Source organism: Ochotona curzoniae, unplaced genomic scaffold (genome assembly GCF_017591425.1).
Source record: "Ochotona curzoniae isolate NIBS_2020 unplaced genomic scaffold, NIBS_Ocur_1.0 contig_1014, whole genome shotgun sequence".
Taxonomy (NCBI): domain Eukaryota; kingdom Metazoa; phylum Chordata; class Mammalia; order Lagomorpha; family Ochotonidae; genus Ochotona; species Ochotona curzoniae.
In genome coordinates, this window is record NW_024464920.1 from 12,020,996 (window position 1) to 12,048,872 (window position 27,877).

General features: G+C 39.6%; 1 protein-coding gene across 1 annotated transcript in view; it reads left to right on the forward strand.

Moving 5' to 3' along the window:
- The first annotated feature begins 427 nt into the window (after positions 1–427).
- The window catches only part of EEA1 (early endosome antigen 1), a 111,039-nt gene continuing 83,589 nt past the window's right edge, over positions 428–27,877 (forward strand). The window contains exons 1-2 of the mRNA XM_040980883.1: positions 428–590; positions 26,471–26,563. Coding sequence (XP_040836817.1) covers positions 567–590; positions 26,471–26,563 — 117 coding nt within the window. The 5' untranslated portion in view covers positions 428–566. The remainder of the gene's footprint in view (positions 591–26,470; positions 26,564–27,877) is intronic.

The following is a 27,877-nucleotide window of genomic DNA, read 5'->3' on the forward strand; positions in this document are numbered from 1 at the left end:
CCTAGGCACTAACGCTGGTAGCCAGCCGGGGCCAGGGACTCTCCGCGCCAAGCCTCTTGGGGTCCCCATCCTGGCAGGCATGCGGGTATGGCCTCCTGAGGCAGCTGGCGGGGCGCGCAGTGGACCACCGCATCCTCAGGCCTGTTTGAGGGAGTGGGGTGCCAGCGTCCTGCCGGCTGTCCATCACGCAGCCGCCCATGCTGCTGCCAACTGCGATTGGTCCGAGGCTCAGGCCGGCCCCTCCCACCTCACCCCGCCCCGCGGATGGACAGGCCGGAGGGCGGGGCCTGACGTTGGAGGGAGGCCCGGGCAGCTGTCAGTTACGGGGCTGGCCCGGGGGCGGGCGCTCTCTGGCTGCCTGGTTGCTGGCTCGCTGGCTCTCTTGCTCACTAGCTCACTCTTTCGCGCTGCCTCTCGCCGCCAGTGGGGAAGTCGGGGCCTGCCACCACCACCTCATTTGGATCTCCTCCCCCAGGACCTCCTGGCCCGTGCGCCCCCGAAGTGAGCCACCGGTCCCGGATAGGCTCCTGAGAGTCACCGTGGCAGCACCGGGACCTGTTTAAACCATGTTTAGGAGGATTTTGCAGAGGGTAAGAGAGGGAAACTGTCCTTCCGGGAGCACGTGAACGGGAGAGCCGGGGGGCTGTGGGGTCGTGGGCGCGGCGTGGCGCGGTGGCACGGGACCTCTCCTCGGCGCGGGCCCGTTCCTTCTCTAGGCCCCGCCGTAGGCAGACGTTGGGGCCTGCTCGTCCGGCCCGGGAGTGGGCCGCGGGAGCCGGGAGGACGGCTGGGGCGCATTGGGGCAGCAGGCCGGAGCCCACGGGGATGTCAGGCGAGCTCGCTACGAGCTGGAGGGTGTGGCGCTGCTGCGGAGTCCCACCAGGGATTCCAGCATGGGGATGGAAAGGGGAAGAGTTGGTGCTTACTGGACGCCTGGCCAGCTGGCCGGCTGCCTACTTGCAGGGCTTGGAGTCCGGCCCCTGGGAGATCGCGGGCGGCCATCTAGCTCTGCTCTAGGCTCCCAGCACCCCGGGCTGGACCTGACAGGACACGCACCTGCCCCACATGGCGTCTCCTTCCCCTTGTGGACAGCGCTGGAAGGCGGTGTGACGAGACCCGGCCTAGTGTGGGCCCAGTCGTGGGACTGGCAGTTAAAAGCAAAATCAGCTCTGAGGGAAGATATTACTCACTGTCGGAAACTTTTTTTTTTGTTGTTATTTAAAAATGCGTTTTCCCTCCCAAGCTTGAATACTTTATTTTTTCTGTCTGAGAAGATATCTTGTTAAGCGTCATCAGATGATGCATATTTCTTCCATGTCTGTCAGTGCGTCTCTGTGTGAAATATGGAAAGCCTTGAAGATTTCAAGACTAGGACATCCTAGGTGTATTGGGTAGCAGTCACTTCCTAAAATCACATAATTAAACTCTGCCTTGTGGAGTGACTAAACTCAAGTTTTTGTTTTGTGCAGCTTGCTTTCTTTACTTGTCTTGAGACAAGCAGGGGGATAACAAAATGTAAATGATGGAAAAATAGGTACCAAATCAATGAGTTCATTTCCTAGGGAGTAAGATAACTAACTATTTCAAAACAAAAAAGAGTGAACTTGGAGATTTCAGTCACAGGATGAGGCAGAGTTGAGTCATCCAGCTGTATGGGAAGGAGGTGTTCTTGCTTTGCACAGCTTTCCTGAAATGTTGGAGTCATGTAAAGTTTGCATGCATGTGAAGGGGAGTGGCGGTTGACTTCGGTATTTGGCACTGTGGATTGACATATTGATTTTATTTTATTATTTTTTTTTTGCAGTGATTTTGTTTGAGGTTTTTGGACTCTCGATTATTAGTGAATTTGGCAGTAGTGAGGGCATGCCCTTTACTCTCTTCTGTCAGTTCCTGTGGGCAACTGCCAGGACATCTGTCCATGGCTTACTTGCAGGACTTAAGAGATTTTCCTTTTATCAGACCTAGAGAAGCTGATGACCTCATGCTTCAGATTGCGTTTCTGTCATAAGTTCCACAAGGGAAAATCAGTTTACCCGAGGTTTGCTGTGAGGTAGATGAAGTGTTTCCTGATTTCAGACTAGCTTGTGATAGGTTGGCGTTAGTTTTCTGAAAGATGAGGGGCTTAACAGTGTTTTTGGTCTAATGCTGCTAAGCATTGAGATTATATAAAGATCATTTTTTTTTTAGTGTTGGCATGTGCGCTTAGACTGTTCTGGAAGTTTCCCTCAGAAATACAAGACTGGAATTTATTGAGCATACTGCTGGGATGTGTTAGTGAACCATCATATTTGATGAAGTCGAGTGACACCTGAGTTTCGTATTCTCATCACCACTAACGACACTGACCAGGATAATTCTTTGTGATGGAGGGCTGTCATGTGCATTGTAGGATGCTTAGCAGTGTCTCTTCCATCTCTTACCCTCTAAGTGCCAGTAACATTCCCCCAATGAGTATCTCCAGACTTTTACAAATGTTCCCTAGGGGCAACATTAGCTTTGACTGATGTTAAATGTGTTACCTCTGTGTTAAAGTGGATGCACTTTTCTTTTTTTAAAGTTTTATTTATTTCAAAGGCAAAAGTACATAAAGAGAGTTACAGAAAGAAATCTTCATCTGCTGGTTCACTCCTCAGAAAGCCACAATTGCCAGAGCTGGATCTTTCTGAAACCAGCAGCCAAGAGCTTCCTCCAGATCTTCCACATGGGTGTGGGGCCCTAAGCGTTTGGGTCATCCCCTGGTGCTTTCCCAGGTCCTTTAGCAGGGAGCGGGATCGGAAATGCAGCAGTCTCCATGGGATGCCAGGTGCCTATGGCCTTATCTGCAGGTGTGCTACAGTGCTGACCCCAAATGTATGCATTTTAAAAACAGTTTGTTTTTTTTTTTTTTTTAATTTATTTGAGAAGCAGAAAGAGAGCAACCTATCTACTGGCTCACATCTGAAATGCCTGCAATCCTTTATCCAGAGCCAGGAATTCAATCCAGGGTTCTCACGTGCATGGCAAGGACCTGGCTAGTGGAACGAGCACCTCCACCTCCCTGAGTCTACACTGGTAGGAAGCTGGCTCAGGAGCTGGAACCAGAGCCAGAGCTAGGAGTAGAACTCTGTGTGGGATGTGTGTCTCCTAACTGCCAGCTTACCTACCAAACCAAACATCTGTCCTCATGGAAGCACCCTTTAATATGAAGACTCATTATTTAATCTGCTTTTATTCAGTGTACTTAAGTTGCAGTAAAGGCCAGGCATTACAGCAGTGGTTGGGAACGAGTTTATCAAGATACAGACCATCCTTTAGTCATGGAGTTGGACTAGTCATGGAGTTGGACACTTAAATGTCATTTGCACTGCTACGTAATAGTACACCTAATAGTACACCGGGAGCCATTTTGTGAGATGGAATTAGAGACTATCAGAAAATGCTTTAGGGCAGAGGCATGTTTACAAGTCACAAGACAGAAGGGTGGGTCAGGCTCAGAGAACGGCAAATGCAAAGGCATGGGGTCATAGAAGGAGCAACTAACTCTGGAGAGATGGAGTGAACAGTTCTATTTAGGGAGTGACAGGTTAGGGCATGAGGCAACCCAGGTAGATGGCCACAAATTGAGAAAATCTAGAGTTCCTTTGAAGAAATTAGCTTTCATGTTGGAGATGGGTCAGAATTTAATAATAGTAGCATTTTGATAAAGGTCTTAGTTACATGTCGAACTTTGTGTTGCTAATTTAGAACCTGGAATATGTGTTTTGTGAACTCCACAGATGATATTGAATCTTTTAAAAAATATTTCAGTTTTTAAAGGTCATGTGAAATGAGTAGATTTCACATTTTTCATGATACATATTTGGAAGCATGGGGGTTTCTCTCTCTCCCCTTACTCTCATCCCTCCCTATTCCCCTACCCCCCCCCACTAATTTTTAAAAAATTTTGTAATGTGGCAGCCATTTTATTATACTCCATCCTAATAATGTTATTTCACAGCATAGCTATTAGGATAATAAGATTAAAACTGTAGTTGCTGGCTGAAAGAGTTCTTCAAAAATATCTCCATGCTATGAAATTATTTTGTATTTCTGTAACTTTCTGTATTTAGATGATCTTTTCATTTTAACTATTATGATTTTCTTCTGAATAATGCAATTTAAGTAACACTTTTTAAAAAAGAAAGGAAGAATTCAGTTATGGTCAGTTGATGGTCTTTGAGCATTACAAATGAAGTCCCAAGTTACTTTAAGAAAGTTGCTGATCCTTCTTTGCTTTTTCCTCCTTTTTCATTCACTTATTGTTTAAAAAAGATTTGTTTTTTGAGAGACAGATTTACAGAGAGGAGACAGATTCTATGGTGCGCTCCCCAAATAACCTTTCTGCTCACTGACTGTTCTAGTTCAAAGCCAGGAGCCTCGGAGCTTCCTCTGGGTCTCCCAAATGGGCAGAAGGGCCCAAGGCTTTAATGTGCTTTCTCAGACACATTAGCAGAGCTGGATTGGAGGTAGAGCAGTCTGGATTTGAATCAGATGTTGACACTGCTGGTGGAGGCCTAACTTACTATGTCACACCCCCCCACCCACACCTTCATTTACTTATTTAAAAAACAAAAACATTCCTGGATGTTTGAAAGTGCTTGGAGGGGGAAAAAGAAACCCCAGTAGCTCCAATATGTGTGTCATTTTGCCTAATAGTCCTGTGAAGAAAACATGTATTCTAAGGGCTTGATGGCCATAAGGTTGAACATTTTAGTAGCTTTAGTAGTTTGTAAACTTTGCTGCTGTTTCTTCATTAGGAACTCACTGTGATGTTCACTGTGATGTAACAGTAGTAGGTTAGATTTCAGTTCACTGATAAAGTTAAATAGTACTGCCAAAGAAAAAAATGAATTTATTTCAGAATTGAAGGAATGGAAGGACTTCCTTTATGTCATCAGGCTGCGTACTTTTAAGACTGAGGAAGTAGAAACAGAGTAAGAAGTGATTTTTCTAAATTTTCTAAGGCAATAGCTAGCTAAAAGCAGAGATTGCTGGAGGCTCCAGCTGCATTTTTACAATTCCCCATCCATTTCATAGCTTGTAGTGCCATGTCCCATTTCCTTACATCCTGTCACTCTTGTTCCTCATTGATCAGCTGATATGGTTGTCCCTATGCCGTCCCTGTGCTGTCCCTGTGCTGTCCCTGTGGAGGAAGTTCTGCTTTGGTTTCATGATTAAATGTCAAAGTAAATGACAGAACAGTCCGTGGTAGTGCATAGGAGGAAGGATCAAAACAGGTAGTCAACTTGGAGAAAATGGGTCTGAGATGGGATTTTGGGAAATTTGTATGATTAAGAGAAGAGAGAGGCTGGTGCCATGGCATTGTGGGCTGGGTTTCTGCCAGTAGCACTGGCATCCTGTTTGGGTACCAGTTCATTGTCTTGGCTATTCCACCTTTAATTAGCTCCACCTTCCAGAGAAGAAACACAGAGAAAAAAGTTATCTTCTACTTGTTGGTTCACTCCCCAAATGGCCAGGTGCTGAGGTTGAGCTGGTCCATAGCCAGGAGCCAGGATCTTCTGGGTCACTCACGTAGACTTGGGCCATCATTTGCTCAGGCCAGAAGCAGAAAGCTCATCATTTCCCCAGGCCAGAAGCAGGAATTTGGACTGAAAGTGGAGTAGCTGACATTAGAACCAGCACTTGCTGCACCACAGCATTGGCCCCCAAGCTAAATGACTTTTAGAGATCTATTTAGAGAAGAAAGAAATGAGAAATTTGCCCTCCGAATGTGCTTGCTTAGATTTTGCTAAATGCTTGATTGTCAAGTTCAGCTGTATCCAAAACAAATGTGAGTTACACATGTCAGCTTCTCTCCCAACCCTGCTTCTCCCAGAGCACCCTATTCTAATCGAGGATAGGCTTCAATTAGATCATTGTTTAACCCCTGAGTTTCTCTACTCATGAGGGTAAAATCTTGTTCGTAGTCTCAAGTTTTCTGAGTCCCATTTTATCCATGATATAAATGACATGCTCACTTCATAGTGTTAATGAAAGATTCAGTGAAATAATATTCACAAAGCACTCACCACAGTGGTCAGCATTGAATAAAGACTTACTCTGGGTTAGCCATATACTATCTTTGGCAAATTTATTGCATTGCTTTTGTCATTTTGTCAACATTTCCCTCCCTATTTTGTGAGCTCCCTGAGAGTGGAGATATTGTTTTCTGTTTTAGTATGACTATAGTCTAACATAGTGCTTGATGGTTAATAGCTTTCAAAAATGTGTGTTGATTACTTGGTGGCTGTGTAGAGAAGATGGAAACATTTCAGTTAATGGAAACATTAATGGAAACACTATCAAGAAAGTTATAGTTCCTGAAAATATTATGTGTTACAATAGTTTGAAATCCTTAAAAATTCTGGGTCCATCCCTTGGCACAAGATTTATACACTTGTGTCTGAGGACCTAGGGAATGATGAAAACTTGTGTTAATAATGGCTTTGGAGATAGATTAGATTGATTTCTAAACACTGGAAGAAAATTCATAGGGCTCCTTGACTTGTGAATAATTTGGATGGCTAATGAAATGGACTAAGGGTAATGATAGAAAAGAAGAAACAGTTTTTGGGAGGAGCATGAGTGTGACCTGGAAATCTAGACCAATAGTGGAGATGTTCAGTGGATAGGTAGAAATACAGGTCCAGCATTCATGAGACAAGTAGAGGCAAGTATTAGGTATGTGGCTGTGTTGAAGAGAAGTCAAGTTAAATAAGAACTGAGACGTGTCCACTGAATAGACAATTAGGACATACCCAGTTCTGTTTTAAGAGTCATATGGAAAATTGAATAATTGAGAATATGGGAAACAGAAGCTGGGAGCACAGACTACTCATCTAGAACTGTGGAGGAAAGATGAAATGCACGAATATAATATTATTCTTGGAACCGTTCTGACAACTTCTTATTTTCATGATTACAAGCTGCTTCAAATCAGTTTAACTTGGAATGGGGAGTTATTGGAAAATTTCACAATGACCTAAGAACACAAGTGGCTGTGTAGTTAGACAGGTCTCCCAATAATAGGACCTAGAATGGTGTCAGGGCCACAGACAGTTCTGCTGTCTCATGCCCTGCTGATGTTTTGCCTTTTTTGTCCCTTCCCCATATTGCTGCTTCCTCAGGGCCCCAGATACCCATCTCACATGTGATTCTACTTGCCTTTCATCTGATCTTTCGTAGCCAACCTTCCCATTGTCCCAAATTCCAAGACAAGAATCGAAATCCAAATAAATGTCCTCATCTTTCTTGTTGGAGCATGCAGAGATCTCTGGCATGCCAGTAAGGTTGTCTCCCTGGATCAGGTGTCCATACCTAGTGTGGTCAAGTGAAGTCTGGGGTGCAATGGGGAGTTGTGACAGCATGGAATACATTTCTAATAGATCATTCCTCTACAAGTCAAGTTTTCTGTGGCTCTAACTCAGAGATATGGTTCTTTAGGTTTATTTGATTCTAGAATTCATTGGGTTAACTGAAATAAAAGGATAGTGGTAGAAACAAGAGTGAAAAAAAAATCAATTTCTTAGATATCAAAACCAACATTGTAATATTGGTCTGAGTGTCAGAGACAATTTTACAAGAAAACTGTAGGATCCAGGACAGTGCTATTTGGGATCTCTATGATATGCTCTTACAGATTTTCACTATCTGGTTCATCTGTTCAGAGACTCAGTGGCTTTTATAATTTTTTGTCATTGTATCTGTGTACTTTCATTTCTATTGAGAACCAAATTTCCGACTATAACTCTTCTATATATTCGGAGTCCATTATCCTTTGAAATGTTGGCTGAATTGTAACCGTAACCATGTCCCTTGTATACTCTTACTTTTAAACATTTTTATTTATGTATTTATGTATTTACTTACTTATTTTTGGGAGAGGCAGATTTATAGAGAGAAGGACAGACAGAGAGAAAGATCTTCCATCTGCTGGTTCACTTCCCAAGTGGCCACAATGGCCTGAGCTCGGCTGAACTGAAGCCAGGAGCCAGGAGCTTCTTCCAGGTCTCACATGTGGGTACAGGATTGCAAGGTTTTGGGCCATTCTCCACTGCTTTCCCAGGTCACAACCCAGGAGCTGGAAGGGAAGTGGAGAGTAGCTGGGACACGAACCAGTGCCCATAAGGGATCCTGGCACATGCAAGGTGAGGATTTAGCCACTAGGCTATTGTGCTGTATTCTCTTACTTTATCTCATGACTTCACTCTATCAATTTAGTTTCAGTTTGTGCAGTTAATAGTTTGTAATCTAAAGGCCTATGCATTGGCCTCAGCTATTATTTATTCTTGTGTTGGAACAAATTTAAATTTTTCTGTGTGGCCTTGGGGGCATTTTGCTGGCTGCTGGCTGGTTTGTGAATGACTGCTGTTGAGCCCAGGGATCATGTTTGATTACTGAACAATAGTCATATTAGCCTGGTTGTTTTAGGCTATGTTCTCAGATTGGAGCATAGTAAGACCACTTGATTTAGGATGGATCATCCTGTACAATTGACTGAACTGTTAACACAATAGCAAGAATAGTCACACAGACATGTATTTGTTATGGCAGCCAAAGCTGTACATCAGTTTATTAAAAATCACATTGTTTTCATAACCTCAATTTTTACTATCAGGCTATAGTTAAGTTTTATATAGAGCATCAATAAAAATTTCCCAGTGCTTGGGAAATGTTTTAAAGGTTGCTCTGAGATGAATCAATAGGTAGATCAGGTTAAGCTAGACTTTTGTTAAGAAAGTATTTATTTGATTTGTTCTGTAAACTTTTAGTTTTCAGATATAACCTCAGGTCTCGCTTATAACTACCTAAGTAAATAGTGATTTGGGCTTAAACAATAGAAAAACTTAAAGTAACAAAAGTGTATTTCTGATCATGAATATAAATTGTGTATGTTGTGTAAATTTGGAATGTCAGAAAATTAAAATTGAGAAGGAACGTAGGGCTGAACTCAGTAGATAGTTTAATATTAAAAACATAAGCCTAGAAACCAGTTAGAATTCCAGCTCTTTCCATTATTACATTTTTTATCTTAGTTAACAACTGCTAGTGTCTTTATTCTTGTTATTACTTTGTATTAGGGGAGAGAGAGAAAAGAAAAGTGGGGTGTGTGTTGGGGAGAAGCCAGGCCGAGCACACTCCCATCTAATTGTTCATCCATCTGATTGTTCCTAAATGCCCACAGTGGCTAGGGCTGGGTCTTAGCTGGAGCCAAGAGCTGGGGACATAATCCAGGACTCTAGCTGAAACTGAACCAGGCGTTTTGGTATGAGATGTGGACAGCAGCGTGGTGAAATTCCTGTTCTCTCAGTGTCTTTCACATCTTTTTTCTTTTTGCTAAATGGGAACAATCTTGTTTTTACTCTCAAGTCTGTTGTGGAGATTGAATAATTCAAAGCAAATAAAGTTCTCAGAGTCCCGGCGTAGAGTTTACGTATTAGCTATTATTGTTAATAAAAATACAAAATATTTCACCCAGTAGACATTGACATTTCTTTAATTGACATAAAATTTCTCAGGGGGATGCAGAAATTGATCAAGGGGGAAATTGTTATTGTGAGAATTAGAGTGAGGTTTATACCTCAGAGTTGTTTTGGTTTTGTTAAGCTTTGATTACAGAACCCAGCACAAGTGAAGAAGTCACTAAATTTGAAATTAAAAAGCCTGAGTTCAGGTTCTCCCTCTTTTACCTTTGCGGTTTAAGGCAAATCATTGCACTTCTCTGGATTTAATTATTCTTGCCTGTCCAGTGAGGGTGCCGCCTACGTGTTCTTTATGGTGCTTTTCAGAATGGAATTTTTAGTTGAAGATCAAGGAAGATTCAGGATTTTAAGTGTGCAGTTCATTTATATATTCAAAGTAGAATTTTAGGTGTACTGTGTAATTGATACTTTCTACCTTTTTCTCTAGCAACTTTGTTGAGGAAAATAAAAAAAAAAAAGAAAGCAAGGATTCCATGATGAAATTTGATAACCCACAAAAGATAAATGTTACAACATTTGCCATTCTGTAGGTTCCAGAAGATTTTAGGTTTTACTTACTGAGATATCTTCTTCCTTACTCCTACTAAGCAATGGTTCTTTATGATATCCTAAGTTTAAGTAATGTCTATTATTGTGGTAACCATCTAGGGGGGAAACAAATTTCCCTAGATGTGGAACTGTGCCTGCTCATGGTTCATGGTTGTATGTTTTTTCTTTTCTGGAAATTGCCCTTTCAAAAGGATGCTGTCTCATACGTAAGAACCCTTTTCCTTGGCTAGGAACTTTTTCCTAGGACCCCTCCTGCTTCAGGAGTAATTTAGGCTGCTCCTGCAGCGGTGTTACCATTCAGCACTGCCTAACTTCTCCCTCTAACCAATCATGCTTTCCCTGTGCCCACACAGGTGTTGTTTTATAAACCTGCTGTTTGTAGATTTCAGATTGAATGTCTGTTTCCTTGGGAACCTGAGTTATGACAGTAATCTGTTTAGATGTCTTTGGAACTTTTGTACCATGAAAAATTATTCAGAATGGATTTTACGTTTATAACTTTTGTGTTTTACTTCTTTGAGACGGATATTCAACATAGTTTTATAACAGGCTTCACAACTAGTAGATTAGAATTTTTGTTAGATTATGAAGTGCTGTGTAGTAAGTTTTCAGTTCCATTTTCTGGGAATGTTAGCATGAGCAATAAATGCTCTGCTTAGGAGATTTTATTGTTAGTGTCTTTCCTTGTTCTCTTAACTAATGAGAGTTTTTCAAAACTGGACAGTTAGCCCTTATTTTGATAGGTTTTCATATCTGTCCGTATTTGATAAATCGAGCATTCTATATTGTAAACTTGCCTAAAATATGTAGATCAATTTGGATTATATGTTAGATATTTTAGACACTTTTATTCTTAATTGTGTAATGTCTATATGCCCAATTTAATTCCTAGTAACTCACCTCCCTGAATTAGATGTAATGTTCTCTTTTGTTACTGACTGAGCTGATTTTTTACTCTTTATTAGACTTGGCTGCTATTGAGAGGTAAATCACTTTCATGTAATTATTAATAACTGGTGAGTCATGTTTTAGAGTTTTGGAAATAACCGTAAGAGAACTAAGAATATGTAGAAATTGGATATATACTTTTTAGTTATCCGATTTAAGGCCCAACTGAATCATGGAATGAGAATTAAGTTGAAAGGACTGATGATGCCCTGTTCTTACAGTTTATCAATGAAGAAGACAAAGTTAGAAAATTAAATGTATTGGACGAAATCAGAGAGGTGAATGACAAACGTTTTGAGAACATAGAAAGATTATTGCAGTGCTTGGGTTTAGTTTCTTCATCTGGGATGTGATGTAGTTGGAGCAGATGCTCAGTTTCTCAGTGCATTCTGGCCTTTAATTTTTCCCTGGGAGAGGTGTATACTTAATACTATTACAACAGCTACTACTGCTATTAATGTGTTTAGTATTTACATTATGTCTTCTATAATGCCAGGACCTGAAATACATATTCTGCATTTCTTATAGTTTAATCTTCACCACACATTATTAGTTCAACTTTACAAGTGTCAATTTCAGGCTTAGAAAAGTTAAGTCAATTTGCAAAACGTCTAAATGGTGAAAATGATAGTTGAAAATAGATCTGTGTGACCCCGTCTCTTTTCTCAGAATCATTAGACTAATGTTTAGGTAGGCTTTTAGTTTTGGAGTATTTGATGAAAATAATATACAATTGCTTTTTGATACGTATATGCTTCTCTTTTTTTCTTGTTATATAATGTAAACTGTTGGACTGGCTGAGCTAGCAGTTTTTAAAATTTTTAAAAAAGATTTATTTTTATTACAAAGTCAGATACACAGAGAGGAGGACAGACAGAGAGGAAGATCTTCCATGCAATGATTCACTCCCCAAGAGACCACAATGGCCAGTGCTGTACTGATCCAAAGCCAGGAGCCAGGAACCTCTTCCGGGTCTCCCACGTGGGTGAAGCATCCTAAGGTCTTGAGCTGTCCTCAACTGCTTTCCCAGGCCACAAGCAGGGAGCTGGATGGGAAGCGGGGCTGCCGGGATTAGAACCGGCGCCCATATGGGATCCTAGTGCGTTCAAGGCGAGGACTTTAGCCGCTAGACCATGCAGCCAGGGCCTAAACATTTTTTTTAATTTGAAATACTGAGTGAAAGATTTTATTGTCTAATTTGGTGGAATAATTGATTCAGTCAGTGTTTGGAAAACAGTGATTTTTAACTGAAATGTTTATGTAAAGAATTTTCAACATCAATCAGGACTGTTTGATTACCAGATAGTTCTTTTTGTTTTTTAAAGGCTTATTTTTTATTTATTTGACAAGCAGGGTTAGAAAGAGAGGAAGAGGGGAAGGAGAGAGTGAGAGGGAATGGATCTTCTGCTCACCCCCCAAATGGCCACAACAGCCCTGGCCAAAGCCAGCAGTCAGGAGCTTCTCTCAGGTCTTCCATGTGGGTGCAGGGCCCAAGACCTGGACCATTCCCTTCGTGTTTCTCAGGCATATTCGCAGGGAGCTGTATCAGAATTGGAGCCACCATGTCATCAATAGACACTCCTATGCATGCCTGCACTGTATATAAGCAGTGGCTTCACTTGCTACACCTCAGTGTCAGCCCCTTACCTAAGGTTTTCAATGTGTGAGGATGTTATGAATTAAGCTGGAGATCATATTGGAGAGGGCAAACTCTTTCCTTTGTGTGGTAAATGGTTGAGATGGATAAGTGATTCTGTTTTGGTGTAGTGCTATGGGAAGTCCATCTCTTGATGTTTTAGCAAGCTTGAAGTGTGAGTGGAGGGCTACTTAGTACTGAATTAGACTTGTTTCTTTGATAATCCAGGTAAGGAAAAATGGTATATTGAAAAAAGATAGTGGCCAAAAATATGGAGAAAGGAGTATAAATTGTAAATTTATGTAGATAATTGGTGATTGAATGTGAAGGTTCAGGAAAGGAGAGAAATTGAAGGGTGATGTTTTGGATAAGTGTATGAAGCTTTTGTAATCTGAAGTAGGAGATACAGATGGGTGGACAAGTTTATGAAAAAAGGATAATTTTGTTTTGAATAAACTCACTTTGTAATGCTGTTAAGTCATTAAGGTAAAAACATGTGGTTGAACATGGAAATATGAATTTCAGGATCAGTGGAGGTCTAGATTAGTTTTCAAATCAACAGTGATAATTAAAATTAAGATAGTAAATGCAATTACTTGGAGAACATATGGAAAGATAAAAGGTCAAATGTCTAGTATTTTCTGTGAAATAGTTACTATTTAATTTGGATATAATAGTATACTTAGATGATTATTGCACAGATTATGTTCAACAAATAAATAATATGAAATAGATTATTTGCATATTTCAATGAAATTTTAGATTGTTACAACATCTGTGACAGTTATTTCCTTTTTAAGTGATTACATGCAATAAGCCGCAGGGATGTATGGGATTTTTTTTTTTTGCCCACATAGTTCTATTCTTTCTCAAACTTGGGTTCGAATTCTTTGAGAATAGTTTTTTTTTTTTGCAGAGATTAGTGCAACTCTGTATTGCTTTTGTAACTGTTGGTAGTATCGATCACTTTTGTATTATCAAGACAGAATAATATATATATGATAGGCATTGGTTTTTTGGTGACATATATACTTTTAATATCATCCTTTTTTCATAATTTCACATAATGTGATATAGTTAAAATAAGAAATATGTGTGATATTTTTAAAAGATTTATTTTTATTACAAAGTCAGATATACAGAGAGGAGGAGAAACAGAGAGAAATACCCAATGATTCACTCCCCAAGTGACCGCAGTGTCCAGGGATGAGCCGATCCTAAGCCAAGATCCCATATCCTCTTCCAAGTCTGCCACGCAGGTGCAAGGTCTCAAGGCTTTGGGCCATCCTTGACTGCTTTCTCAGGTCACAAGCAGGGAGTAGGATGGGAAGTGGGGCTACTGGCATTAGAACCGGTGCCCATATAGGATCCCAGCACTTGTTTCAAGGTGAGGACTTTAGCAAGTAGGCCACGGCACTGGGCCCGTGTTTAGTATTCTTAATATTGGGTATAGAACTTCAAAAACTCTGGAATTTCCTGAGTTTTAGGGGAGATAGGAGCTTCTTTTGTTAATAATATTTCAATTATACCTCAATTAATGATTTTTTAAAAGTAATTTAGAGGTTTTTAGCTGATTCATAAAATCGTTCCTGCTATGGGGTGTCATATTTTCTTGTTTATGTGGGTACATAGTATAATGACCAAAGTAATGTCTCTGTCTCCTCTAACATTTATCATTTCTTTATGGTAAACATGTCAATATCTTCTCTTTTTAAAAGGCATATGCTCAGTACACTCTCAACATTCATTTTGCCATCCTTTCCTGTTCTCTGCTTTCCCAAGCTGCTTCTTCTGGAAGTTAGAATTATATATTCAACTTCTGTGAGATCAGAGACTTTTTTTTTTTTGCTTTGAATTCACATGAATGAAGCCATTTGCTATTTGTCTTTGCTTGGCTTAGCAAGTTCTGTCCATGTTGCAAACAACAAGATTTCATCTCTTTTTATGACATAGTAATTATTCCATTGCTTGTAACTAATTTTTAAATTATTTTTCATTGATGTTCACTTAGGTTGTATCCATTCCTTACTATTATAAATAGAGCTACAATAAAATACACATGGAAGGATAGATGTCTCTTCAACAGGCTGATTTCATTTCCCTTGGCATATATTTAGTAGTGAAATGGCTACCTCTGATGGTACTTTCTTATTTGTTTTTTTTGTGGAGCCTTTATACTGTTTTCTATTGATGATCATTTTTGAAGATTGATTTTTGTTTTTATTGGAAAGGCAGATTTACAGACAGAAAGAGAAACAGTGAGAAAGATCTTCCTTCCTGTGGTTCACTCCCCAGATAGCTGCAACAGCCAGAGCTGAGCTGACCCAAAGTTAGGAGCCAGGAGCTTCTTCTGAATCTCCCACATGGATGCACTTTCTTAAGGGTTTGGGCCATTTTCCATTGGTTTCCCAAACCACAAGGAAGCTAGGAAATGAAGTGGCACCCATATAGGATCCTGGCACCTGGAGTTGGAGGACTTGCCAATCAAGCCATTGCACCAGGCTCCATTGATGATTCACTTTTTATAAGATTTGTTTATTATTATTATTTTGGAAAGGTAGATTTACAGAGAGAAGGAGAGACAGAGATAAAGATCTTGCATCTGCCAGTTTGGTCCCCAAGTGGCCACAATAATTGGAGCTGAGCCAACCTGAAGCCAGGAGCTTCTTTGCAGGTCTTCCACATGGATGCAGGGTCCCAAGGCATTGGACCATCCTCTACTGCTTTCCCAGATCACAAGCAGTGAGCTGGATATGAGATAGAGCAGCAAGAACACAAACAGGCACCAATATGGGATCCTGGAGCATGCAAGGCAAGGGTTTAGCCAGCAGGCCACCCCACTGGACCTCCATTGATGATTCTTGATGGACTCCTACATGAGTTCATACTGAGGATTGCTTTCCAGAGGAACTAACTAATGATTCCATATTTGGACCTGTATGACCTACTGTGCAACCTCTACAAAAGAAATGGGACTGGAGGCTGAACCAATCACCACAGGTCTAAGTTTTAATCAATTGTGCCTCCAAATGGAACTTTCATCCAATGCTTGAGCCATGGCATTTGGAGAGCTTCTGGGTTGCTGAATTTATCCTTGTGCTTGGAGGGTGTTGCACTCTGAACTCTATAAGAACAGAAATCCCTGCACTCCAGACTCAGACCTCAGCCTGTACATCTCTTTTCATTTGCATCATTTGGTATCCTTTGTGTAAACCTCTCTGAATTGTTTTTCTGAGTTCCTTGAGTCATTATCAAATTATTGAACCTCAGAAGAGGGTTGTGGGAACCCTTAATTTGTAGTCAGGTTGGAAAGAAATGTGGGTAATCTGAGGAAGCATTACTTGCTATGGGCATCTGAAGTGGAGAGGATAGTCTGTGGGAATGAACCTTTAACCTGTGGGGTTTGCACTACATTCATTGTGGTCAGAATTGAATTAAATTACAGGACATGAAGTTGATGTCTGCAGAGAACTGAATTGCTTGGTGTGGGGAACTCTTTCATTAGAGTCAAAAGTGCAGTGAACAAAAAAACAAAAAACAAAGCAAAACAGAACAAAAGTTTATTTTATTCGGCTTTCGTTTACCTGGTTTCTTAATTGTAACCATATGTATTAAATGATAGGGTTTGATAATTGCAGTCCTCTGAATCTTTGTTGAGCCCAAATATGTTTTCAAATTTTAATTTTTCAAGATTTAAAAGTTTAAAAAATATGGCAACAGTAATAGAAACACTTTATTTTATGGGGGAAGTAGGTTGATGGTTAATATATTTTTATGTAATTGAAGTAAAAATGTAAATAAGCTTTATACCTCCCCCTCTTTTAGATTTGAGATTGTGTCATATGCATTCTCATTTTTCTATGTAACTTTCACACTTACCATTTTTAGTTGTCGCATGTTGATTGATTATACAATTCAGTTATTTCTTCATTTTGAACATGTAAGCTTGTTTGTACGTTTTCACTTGTAATACTTTGTTTGGAATGCTCTTTTCATCTGGGTCTGGAAAGTTTTTGGTCAAAATTCAAATACAAATGGTGCTGGTGGGATTTATAGTTTTTAGAAAGGTGTTTTTGTAAAAGCCTTACCCACTTTCTGAGTTCCTATAGTATGGCTTGTTTACACATTAGTTCTTTTATTCTCTGTTAGCGAACTTGTTGAGTATATTCTTGCTTATTTGTTTTAGCATTGATCTGGGGGTATTTGCTTTTGAGCTGGGTTTTACCTCTTTAGTATCTCCGCATGCTTTTTCTCTTGTTGATATATGATTGAAGCAGAGGCAGCTGGTTTCTGTGTGACTCCTGAGTGCTATCTGGACTAGTTTTGGAATGTTATTTTTTCCGTGGCATATTTGTTTTGTATCTCCTATTCCATTACATGATCATCTTTTTAAAAAGTTATTTATTTATTTATTTTGAAAGGTAGAATTACAGAGGGGGAGAGAGAGAATGAGAGAAGGAAGGAGAGAGAATCTTCCATCCACTGGTTCACTCTTCAGGTGGCTATAATCGCCAGAGTTAGGCCAGGCAAGAGGTAGGAGCCAGTGCAGTAGCTTGGAGCTTCTTTTGTGTCTCTCACGTGGGATGCAGGGGTCCAAACACTTAGCCCGTCTCTGCTACTTTTCCAGTCATTAGCGAGGAGCTGAATTGGAAGCAGAGCCACTGGGACATGAACTGTCATTACTCACATGGGATCCTGGAAGTGTTAACCTGTAATACTGTAATGCTAACCTCCATTTGATCGGTTTAGCCTGTATGTGTGTGTATGTATATATTTCTCTGATAATTTTCTGTCAAACATACTTGCTTACCTTTAAATATGGTGTTATTTATGCATATCTGCCTTTGCATTTTTATCTTGTTGAAATTATTGCTATTATATTTATTATTTATAAATACTACTTATATTTATAAATTATTATTATACTTCATTAAATTTATTATTTACTTCAAGGAATAATATTCAACATTTACTTCAACATTTAATATTTATTTCAAGGAATATTATTTACTTCAAGGAGTATTCAAGGAATAATTTTTGTTCCAGTCTGCTGATCTCTGTTTAATTGATAATTTAAACCATTTACATTCATGGTTAATTTAGATAGGTGCTAATTTGGTCCTGTCATTTTAGCAATGGATTGCTTATTGATTTATGTCTTCTGTCGTTATTTTACTGGGATGTTCTTCACATTTAACCTTTGGTTTTGGTGGGTGCTATTCATTTTCTCTGTCAAGAGGATGTTTTTAAGTATCATTTATAGGACAGTTTTGGAAAAGGCATGTTCTTTGAGCTTTTCATTACTGTGGAAGAATTTTATTTCATTTTCAAAGACAAAGGAAAACTTTGCTGGGTACATTATTCTGCGCTAACAATTTTTCCCTTTTAGAATCTGGAATGTATTGCTCCATTCTCTTCTGACTGGTAGAGTTTCCTCAGAGAAGTTGGCTATGAGTCTGATTGGGGTTCCTCTATGTCAGTTGATTATCTTCCCTCTGTGCACATTTAAGAAACTTTTCCTTATGTTTGACCGAAGAGAGCTAGATTATCATGTGTCATGGTGAAGATCGCTTTTGGTCAATCCTAGTGGGAATTCTGTGCCCCTCCTGTGTTTATGTTGTTTCCCAATTCTTTCTCCATATCAGGGTAGTTTTCTTTTGAGTTGTCATTGAGTACATCTTTACACCCAGCTTGTTTTTCTGTCACTTCTGGAACTCCCATAACTCTTATATTTTACTAGTTATCTTAATTCTTAAATAATTTTTATGGCTTGACCCAACTCCACTTCTAACATTCTGATTGTTTCCTCATTGTGGCAAGAAATATCTTCCAATTCTATTGTTCTGCCTCATTCATTCTATTGTTGAGGCTTTCTGCTGAATTTTCAATTTGCTCCATTGCTCATTTCTAATAATTATGCTTGATTTTGTTTTGGTGTTGCTATTTCCTTTGTGACATCACTTAAATCCTTGAATGTGTTTCTTCTTGTTTATAAGAAGCTTTAAAACAAATGTTTTAAAAGTTCTTTATCCCCCATTTCCTCAATGTATTTCTCAGTTAACTCTGAGACTGGCAAAGACATTTGCTCTTTTGGAGGGGAGTCTTCAGCAATATTCACTGTGCTTCTGTCTCTTGTTTTTCTTTTGGCCATTGTACTTCTACTTAGCAGATTCTTCTCCTTGGGGCAGGTCTCTAGGCTGTATCACTCGCAGGTCTACAGTTTGATTTCATTGATTGTGTTTGGTATCCAGTTCTTCATTTGTAGTCACTTGTGCCACTCCCTGCAGTGAGTTTCAGACCTGGATTCTTTTGTTAGGCTTCCATCAAGTTGTCATAACCCCAACACCTCGGTCACCATTCTCTACCTTCTGTGATCCCATGCTGAGGCTGTACTGTTGCCTGGGCAACCTTTCTCCCTCTTCTGGTATGAGCAGTTATCAGGATTAGGAAAATACCAGATGTCCTAAATAACTAGGTTGTTGGTGATACTGATCTTGCCAGAACCTACTGGCTATTAGGTCTGAGTGTCACGTGGTTGGGTGTGACACATAGGATGCCAAAGTTGGTACTATTTTGCCTGTGGGACCAGTGCAGCATGCTGAGCTGGAATTCAGTTTACTCCTAGTTTTGCATCTGTACCACTCATTGTTGTCCCTCCAGTCTTAAAGCCTTTGTCATAGTGGACAAAATGGTGCCTAACATAGCCCTGGTGGAGTTCTGGACCTCCTGGTCATATGAAGTTTGGGGGCTTCCCCAGAAATGAGTTCATTCTTGCGTTAGTACTTGTACAACTTGCTGTTGTCCTTCCAGTCCCGTAGCCTTTGCTCACTTCACAAAATGGTGCCAAATGTGGCACTGCTGGGTTTCTGGGCTGTGAAATTCACCCTGTTCCTGCATTGCCTGCTTGGAGTCTGCTGCTCTGTTTCTGCTTCTGGTTGGATCAAACAAGTCAGCAGGACAGGCAGTTTTTTTTGCCTGTGTTTACCTCCTTAGCTTCTAGTGAACTTCCCTTCCTACCCGGCTGCTGGTGGAGCCCACCATTAGAGCTCAGTTAATTGCTTGCTAACTGCTATTGGGGTATCTGGTCACTTCAACACTACTTTGTTGTCTTAACTGTTTCCCTGTGTCTGTCAGTCCCCAGGTTCCCCTCTGCTATTGGCCTGTCCTTTCCTATTTCCTGGAATCTGCTCTCTCTGCTTCACCCTGGCTAATGATTCTCTGTCTGTTTAAATGTGTCCTTGCCCTATTCCACCTACTTGATTCCATTGGCCACACATTCTTATCTCATTGCTTTTGTTAAGTAAAATTTAAAGATTTATTTGAAAAATCAGAAAGAAGGAGGGAAGCAGAGGAAAAGAAAGTGAAAGACATATAGCCACTCTTTTTGCATCCACTGGTTCACTCCCCAAATGGCCACAGTGAACCAGGCTAAACTGGGATCCTGAAACTCAGGGTTTCCTGCACTGATGGGGATGGGGTTGGCCGAAGCACTAGGGCTGTCATCTTCTGCCCTTCAAGGTGTGTAGGTGGGAAGGTGAATTGAAAAGTTCAGTGGCCAGGACTTGAGCCAGTGTACCAATATGGAATGCTGATATAGCAAGCAGCAGCTTAACATGTTACATCACAATTGCCAGATCTCAGAATAAACTTTTATAAATGGGAAAATAAATGTATTTGAGTGTTGTTCCTTCAGTGTTATTGTATTTGGACTTCTTATTGAAATATTGGGATTTTTTTAGTAGCTAGAATACAGAGTCAAGAAGCTCTTTTGACAGTTTAGCAACAATCAAGAGTAAGTTAAAAAAATGTACCTCAAAACCACCATTTCATGACTATTTTCCTTTTTCCTCTTGTTACTCCTCATGTTTCCTGGGCTTGTTTAAATCAAGTAGGATTATTACTAATTTTTTTCTTAAAGATTTACTTATTTTACTTGGAATTCAGAGTTACAGAAAGAATGGAAAAGACAAAGATAGAGATCTTCCATCTGCTGATTTATTCTTCAGATAATCAGAACAGCCAGAGCTGAGCTAGTCTGAAACTGGGAGCTTCTTCTGAGTCTCCCACTACAATTCAGAGGCATGAGGCCTTGGCCAATTCTCTGCAGCTTTCTGAGGTCATTAGCAGGCAGATGGATTGAAAGTGGATCAGCCTGGACTTGAATTAACATCCATGTGGCTGGCAGGCGAAGGATTAGCTAGCTATGCACCATGCCAGCCCTGAATTATGACCTAGTTTTAAAAAATATTTATTTTATTTATATTTGAAGTTAGTTTATTTATTTGAAAGGCAGAACTACAGAGAAAAAGGAGATATACCTACATATTAATGAACACATGCACACATGCAAACACACACACACACAAACACACATGTACACAGACGACTTCCATCTACTGATTCACTCCTCAAATGGTTGCAATAGCCAGGACTGGATCAAGCTTGGAGCACCATCCAGGTCTCCTATTTGGTAGGTACAGAGGCCCACATATTTGGACCATTTAATGCTGCTTTCCTAGGTGTGTTAGTAGGGAGCTACATCAGAAGTGAAACAGCCATGTCTTGAACTGTTGCACTCATATGGGAAGCTTAATCTACTGTTTCTTGATACAGCCCCAACTAAGATTTTGTTAAGCAAATGTAAGAATGGGTATTTTTGGTATTGGCAATATGGTTATGTAGAAAGTACAATGTTTCTTTGAATTGCTTATTTCCTCTGAGGCAAGGTAAATTTCAATGAAAAGTCACATAGAACATGTTGAATAGAGTACAGATACAGTACAAATGGGGTTCTTTGGAGGGGCGGCTTTCAAGTCCACTCCCCTTAGGGGTGGTGTTACTCATTTTAAGATCCATCATAGCATAAAGCTATCAAAAGATTAAAGAATCAAAAATGAATTTTTAGTTTATACAGTAACTCTTTGTACTAACTATATCATTTAAATGTTTTTGTTTAACTTTTTAAAATTGTTCACTCTTTTCCAAGTCCATGAATGTACGTTCAAATTCAGAATTAACTTTTATTTGTACATTTTTGTCTCAGATGAAAATAACTTCACAGTGGTTTCTGGAGGAGTATTGCTGTTATAATAGCTGGAGTGTGAACATTTTGTGAACAGCAAATGAACACAACAAAGACTTAACTCTGGATGTGTTTACAGAGTTTTGACAAAGTTGGCTTTTGGGAAATTTTAAAGGGAGTGTTGAAAACAGGAGCTCCTGCTATACCAAGAAATCTGAGATACCCTAGGCCAAGAACAACAACTTGAAGGCTTTCTGAAGGGCAAGGAGAAATCTGAGATCAGTATACTTGCATCCACTTGACAGCTACATAATTTCAGAGTCAGGATATTAACTATTTCCTTTACCATATGATTCCTGGTCCCTATGTTATTTTTCTACAAAACTGTGAATCCAACACACTGTAAAGCTCCAAGTGACAGAAGCCATGACTCTTTTTTTAAAGATTTATTTTATTTTTACTGGAAAGTCAGATATACAGAGAAGAGGAGAGGCAGAGAGGAAGATCTTGTATCCGTTGGTTCACTCACCAAGCGGCCACCAGATCACAAGTTGGGAAAGCAGTCAAGGACAGCCCAATGCCTTGGGACCCTGCAGAACTCCCAGATTACAAATTGGGAGCTGGATGGGAAGCGGGACTGCCAGGATTAGAACCGGCGTCCATATGTGATCACAGCTTGTACAGGTGAGGAGGACTTTAGCTGCTATGGTGCTGTACCAGACCCGAGGCTGGGAATCTTAAATATTTGTCCTCACATGTCATCCAAGTCTTTGATCTTTATCAAAACACTTAAGATAAATTTCGCCTTTGGAAAATGTCCTCTTAAGAAGAGTTTGGACTCATCAGGACCATGGGCATGGACACCTGTGAGTCCTGTGGTTGAGGTTTCACAAGATTTTGCCATACCTTCAGTGCTGAGGAGAAAATTATACCCACTCGGGAAAAAATAAATAAAAGATCAGGCATCCTAAAGACGGTCACAGAACAGATAGAATGACAAAGAGCAAGGGGAACGAGGAAATAGAAACGCATTGCCTCACCGTTTCTAACATCTTTGTGGTGAAAAAGATTGACACTGTTGATAAAAAGCTGACCTTACTTATTGCCAAGGAAGATGATCCTAACTGTCCCAGTAAAGACAGATGGCAGAGTCAGCAGGCTGGGCTGCTGCCGTTGTGATCATCAGGAGTGTCACATCAGTCCCGTGAGCCACTGTGGCCCATGAGCTCAAGTGTCTCTGCAGAAACATCCACCACTCCGCTTTGTCTCCTCTCAGGAGTGGAAAGCACAGCCCTCCCAGCAGAAAGGATATTAGCCGAACTGAGGGTGAAATGTGGTGTTGAGACTCGGGGCCTGTTGAGGGATCTGTGTAAAACCAAAGTGCAACATCACCAAAGCCTAGAGCAAGCTGATGTGCAAACGTAACTGCCCTTGTATTTGCTTCTTATGGTTTTTTTCTAGATGCCATTATTTCCATTAACTGAGTTCTTACATGTCAAAAAGAAACTTACTTTGATGGTGAGTTCTTGAGTCTTAAAGAAGAAGCGAAAGTGTAGTAATTTGTATTCAGTAGCGGGATGGCTTCATACCTCCTTCCCACTGGACTGATGTGGAATCTGTTCCGGATAGGTGATTCCCAACATTTGTGAGTACTTTACTCTTGTGTGAGCGTTAGATTGACTTGATTGTCTGTCTGAGAATGGAAGCCATACACTTTTATTATTTTGAGTTGTGTCTTCCAATACTAACTGAATGGAGACTCCTCTCTTATTGTCTGTTGCTTCTGGCTGGAGATTTACTTTTAAAATTCTTTTTTAAGGATTTATACACTGATACAATTGTGATTCCTTATGAAGGACTACACTATTGTAACAAAATGAGAGAAAATCTGATGGGGTAGGAGTTTGGGGGGGGGATACCAGCCTATACAAAAATGTACCACATAATTCAAAATTCAAAATAAAAATATTTTTTTAAATAAAAAATTAGAAAATAAAGATTTATTTATTGGAAAGGCAGATTTACAGAGAGGAGAAACAGAAAAAGGTTTTCTATCTACTGATTCACTCCCCAAATGACCACGATTTAGTTGAGCTGAGCCAGTCTGAAGCCAAGAGCCCGGAGCTTCCTTCTGGTCTCCCATGTGGGTGCAGGGTCCCAAGGCTTTGGGCCATCCTCCACTGCCTTCCCATGCTGCAAGCAGGGAGCTGAGTGGGAAATGGAGCAGCTGGGACACAAGCCAGAACCCATATAGGAACCCAGATGTGCAAGATGAGGGTTTAGCCTTTAGGCTATTGCACCAGGCTCCAGTTTTTGGATATTTTAGTACTTTGTGGAAATTCTACCAACTCCTATATGGCCACAGTTGCACCAATCTGAAGCTGGGAGCCAGGAGCCTCTTCTGGGTCTCTCATGAGAGTGCAGGGTCTCAAGGCTTTGGGCTATGCTCTCCTGCTTTCCCAGGCTGCAGGCAGGGAGTTGGATGGGAGGTAAGACTGCTGGGATTAAAACCAGTGCCCAAATGTGACCCTGGCTCGTGCAAGCCCCAGACTTTAGCTGTTAGGCAAGTGCGCTGGACCCTTTTTCACTTTTCTAAAAGATCTGTCTGTTCCTTTGAAATCAGTGATGATGATGAAGTGAGCTCTCTGTATTGCAAACATAGTCACACAAAGTGCTGTTCCTTTCTTGTCGTTCTTCAGTCAGGCTCACAGAACCTTGAGTTCTGAGAAGCCTAAATAAGTTAAGTACAAGATAAGTATCCCTTCTCTGAAGTAGTTGAGTCCAAAATGTTTTGGATTTCTGATTATTTTTTACATCTTGGAATGTTTGTTTTTAGGTAGAGATGTCTGGAGATGGGATCCGAGTCTTAGCAACAATTCATTTATGTTTCTTATAAGTCTAATACAAAATTTAAATAACTGTTCATGAAATATTTAATTCCTGCTGTGCAATTTTCCATTAGTGATGTCATGTTCATGCTCAGACATGCTCAGTTTTGGAGCATTTTAGGTTTTTGAATTGGGGCTGCTCAAAGAGTGTTTTAAAAAATGTTCTAGGTCATTTTATTTTCCCTTCACTGTCTTGGCGTGACAGGCCCAACTTCTTGCTAGAGCATAAAATAGGAGATTAAATCAATATTTATACCATCTTTGACGGGAGTATGTTTAAGAAAAATTCTACACTTTCTTTGTAACTTGTCCCAGTTTCCCAATTTATTTAAATGATAATATAAAATATAATTAAACATGAAAAACATCTGCGTAGGAAGAAAAATAGAAGAAATATGGACTATTCAATTTGTTTATCTTTAATATTTTTCAATATATAGCCAACTTATATGTATCACAATTATGAAAAAATTATCAAAAACAAAATGTGAAAAACAGAAAACCTTTTATAGTCCTGGTTTTGCTATATAAATTGTTTGCATTTTAGAATATTTCCTTTTAATTTTTTTTTGTGTAATTTTTAACATGGAGTTACAATCATAGTATGCCTATTTTTTATTTTCTATGCATTTTTTAATATTTTTAATGAATTAATTCATCCATATTTGGCATTTATGTTGAATACTTCGTGGTGTTATACAGGATGTTATTGTGTTGAAGCAAAGTGTAGTGAGTTATCAGTTTGGGTGCAGGAGGTACATTTCAGTGGATGTGTCTAGCAGGGAAGCAGTATGGGTTTTTGATTAAGAACGGCTCAGGGGCCCATGTTTTGGTGTTGCAGGGCTGCCCCTTCCAATGCTAGCTTCCTCTAAAGACATTAGCTTGAGACTTGGCTATGCCACTTGTCCTATAGCTTTCTGCTCACTCACCTGGGAAAGCAATAGAGAATGGCCCAAGTGCTTGGATCCTACACTCACGTGGGAAAATGCGATGAAATTCTCCCTACTTGGACTTGGTCCCCCCTGGCCGTTGCGGGCATTTGGGAAAGTGAACCTGCAGAGGAAAGAGCCCGCTGTCTCTGTCCCTCTGTCTCTGTCTCTCTCTGTATAACTCTGGTTTTGGGTAAATAAATAAATCTTTTTTTTTAAAGGGTTAAAATGCTGTCTTCTATTTATTCAACATGTGCTTTTGAGCAAATTCCTTTTTGTCCTTGCTTTGTTTCTTGTACAAAGTGAACATCATGCTTGCATGTACCACATACGCATCTTTAATGAGAACTGAGCCAGACCTGTGATCTGAATCTGTTTTTAATCCAACAAATTTCAGATTCATTTAATGCAACTCCCACATGTTAATGAATGATAATAGATGATATGTAATCCAAATGTGGTGGGGAAAAAAAACTTGTAATTCTCCAGAATGTACCTTTGGTGGGGTCCTTTTAAGTCCTGGAGATAGCTGATGGTAATGATTGATCTGAAAGTTTGTTCTAGCACCCCTCAAGTTCTTGTAGTTTTAGTTCTTGTATTAAAGAGCACTGCTAGGAGAATTAGATCAACATTTTGTTTTGGCTTCCTTCTGTTAGTTTGGTTGTTAATAGTGTGATCGTAAGCAAGCACTAAGCTGCTCTAAATTTGTTTCTTTTCCATAGCAATAATATTTGCTTTATCTTTCTCAGAGATATTACTATGATTAAGTGTTCTATAAAAATATATTGAAGAATATGATGAATTATATTAAAAATAAGTGTTATTAATTAAAAACAAAGTAAAAATGGGAGAATGCATACTGAGATCTTGATACAATATTAGCCACAGTACTATTTGCCATCATGAAAACGTTAATTTCTTTAAAAAGTTTGTTATTAAATGGGTTATGAATATATTGTTAATATCTGCTTTGATTTTTCCTTCCTTTTGTGTTTCAGACTCCTGGGAGAGTTGGCTCTCAAGGTTCTGATTTAGATTCATCAGCAACTCCCATAAATGCAGTGGATGTCAATAATGAAAGCTCTTCAGAGGTATGGAAATAGCAGCTTGGCAACAAAATTCATTATTATTTTAGGGAAAATTAATATATATTTGGAAGTAATGATCTATAATTTAATTATATCCTCTATAGGAAAAGTTTGTGTAAGTCACAAAAAACCGGAATGCAACGTTTGAGTCCTACTTGTGGATATTTAACTGCTTATTTGTGAGACGAAGAAAATGTATACTAATAGTGACAGATATGTTGCTAATTTGTCTTCACCGCTACTCTTATTATGATTTAAGAATGGCTTTTTTAGTTTGCTTATAAGAATCAGCAATTCATTCTGTGTGAGTGTATATACTGTCATGAAATGTAGGTTAATGGACCAATTATCTATAAGATTTGTATATTTTCTATTTTCTTTCATGATTTTGTAAGACTTTATATTATGTCTTTGGCAGTTTATTATGAAACTTAGTGGAAAAGGTAACTATTTGGGGGAAAATTGGCCTTAACATTTATATTATTTTTGCTTTTAATAAACATTTAATATTTATCCATCATAGAAAAGGAGGTAAGAAGATATATTCACATCCATATTGCCCCTGATAATACATATATTTTTTGTTATTATTTATCTTTATTTGAAAGGTAGATTTACAGAGAGAAGGAGAAATGGAAAAGTCTTCCATCTGGTGGTTCACTCCTCAAGTGAGCACAATGGTCAGAGCTGAGCCGATCTGAACTCAGGAGCATCTTCCCAGTGTTTTATGGGTGCAGGCTTTGGGCCATCCTCCACTGCTTTCTCCAGGCAGGGAGCTTGATGGGAATTGGAGTAACCAGGACAAGAATGGGCGCTCATATGGAATGCTGGCGCTGGCAGGGAGAGGATTAGCTGGTGCCAGCATCTCACAGTGTTTGTCAGTTGAACCTTTCTAGAGTTAGTTATACCCTTTACCCAGTACCCTCCATTCTCTTTCACCTTTTGTTTAATGAGTATGTCTGTCTCACATACATTTTGAAGTCTGCTTCTCTTTCTACCTGGTCATCTGTTAACCATGATAGGATTTTATGATTGTGAGAATGAGAAAAGTATCAACTGAACTTTACCAAGTTTAAAGCACATGTCTTTAAGAAAAAGTTCCAAACTGCAATCATGAGAACACATGCTGAACATACTCAACTGTAACCTAGCAAAAGAATGTGGTACCCTGTGTTGATGTCAGAACAAAAACTAAACACCAAAGAACAGCAGCAACTCCAGTGAACATTAATATTGAGCAGTACTTGTAGGAGTTGCTTCACTTTCTTGTTTTTTACAGTTATCATTATTATCATTTTATTATACAATTCCCTTCCT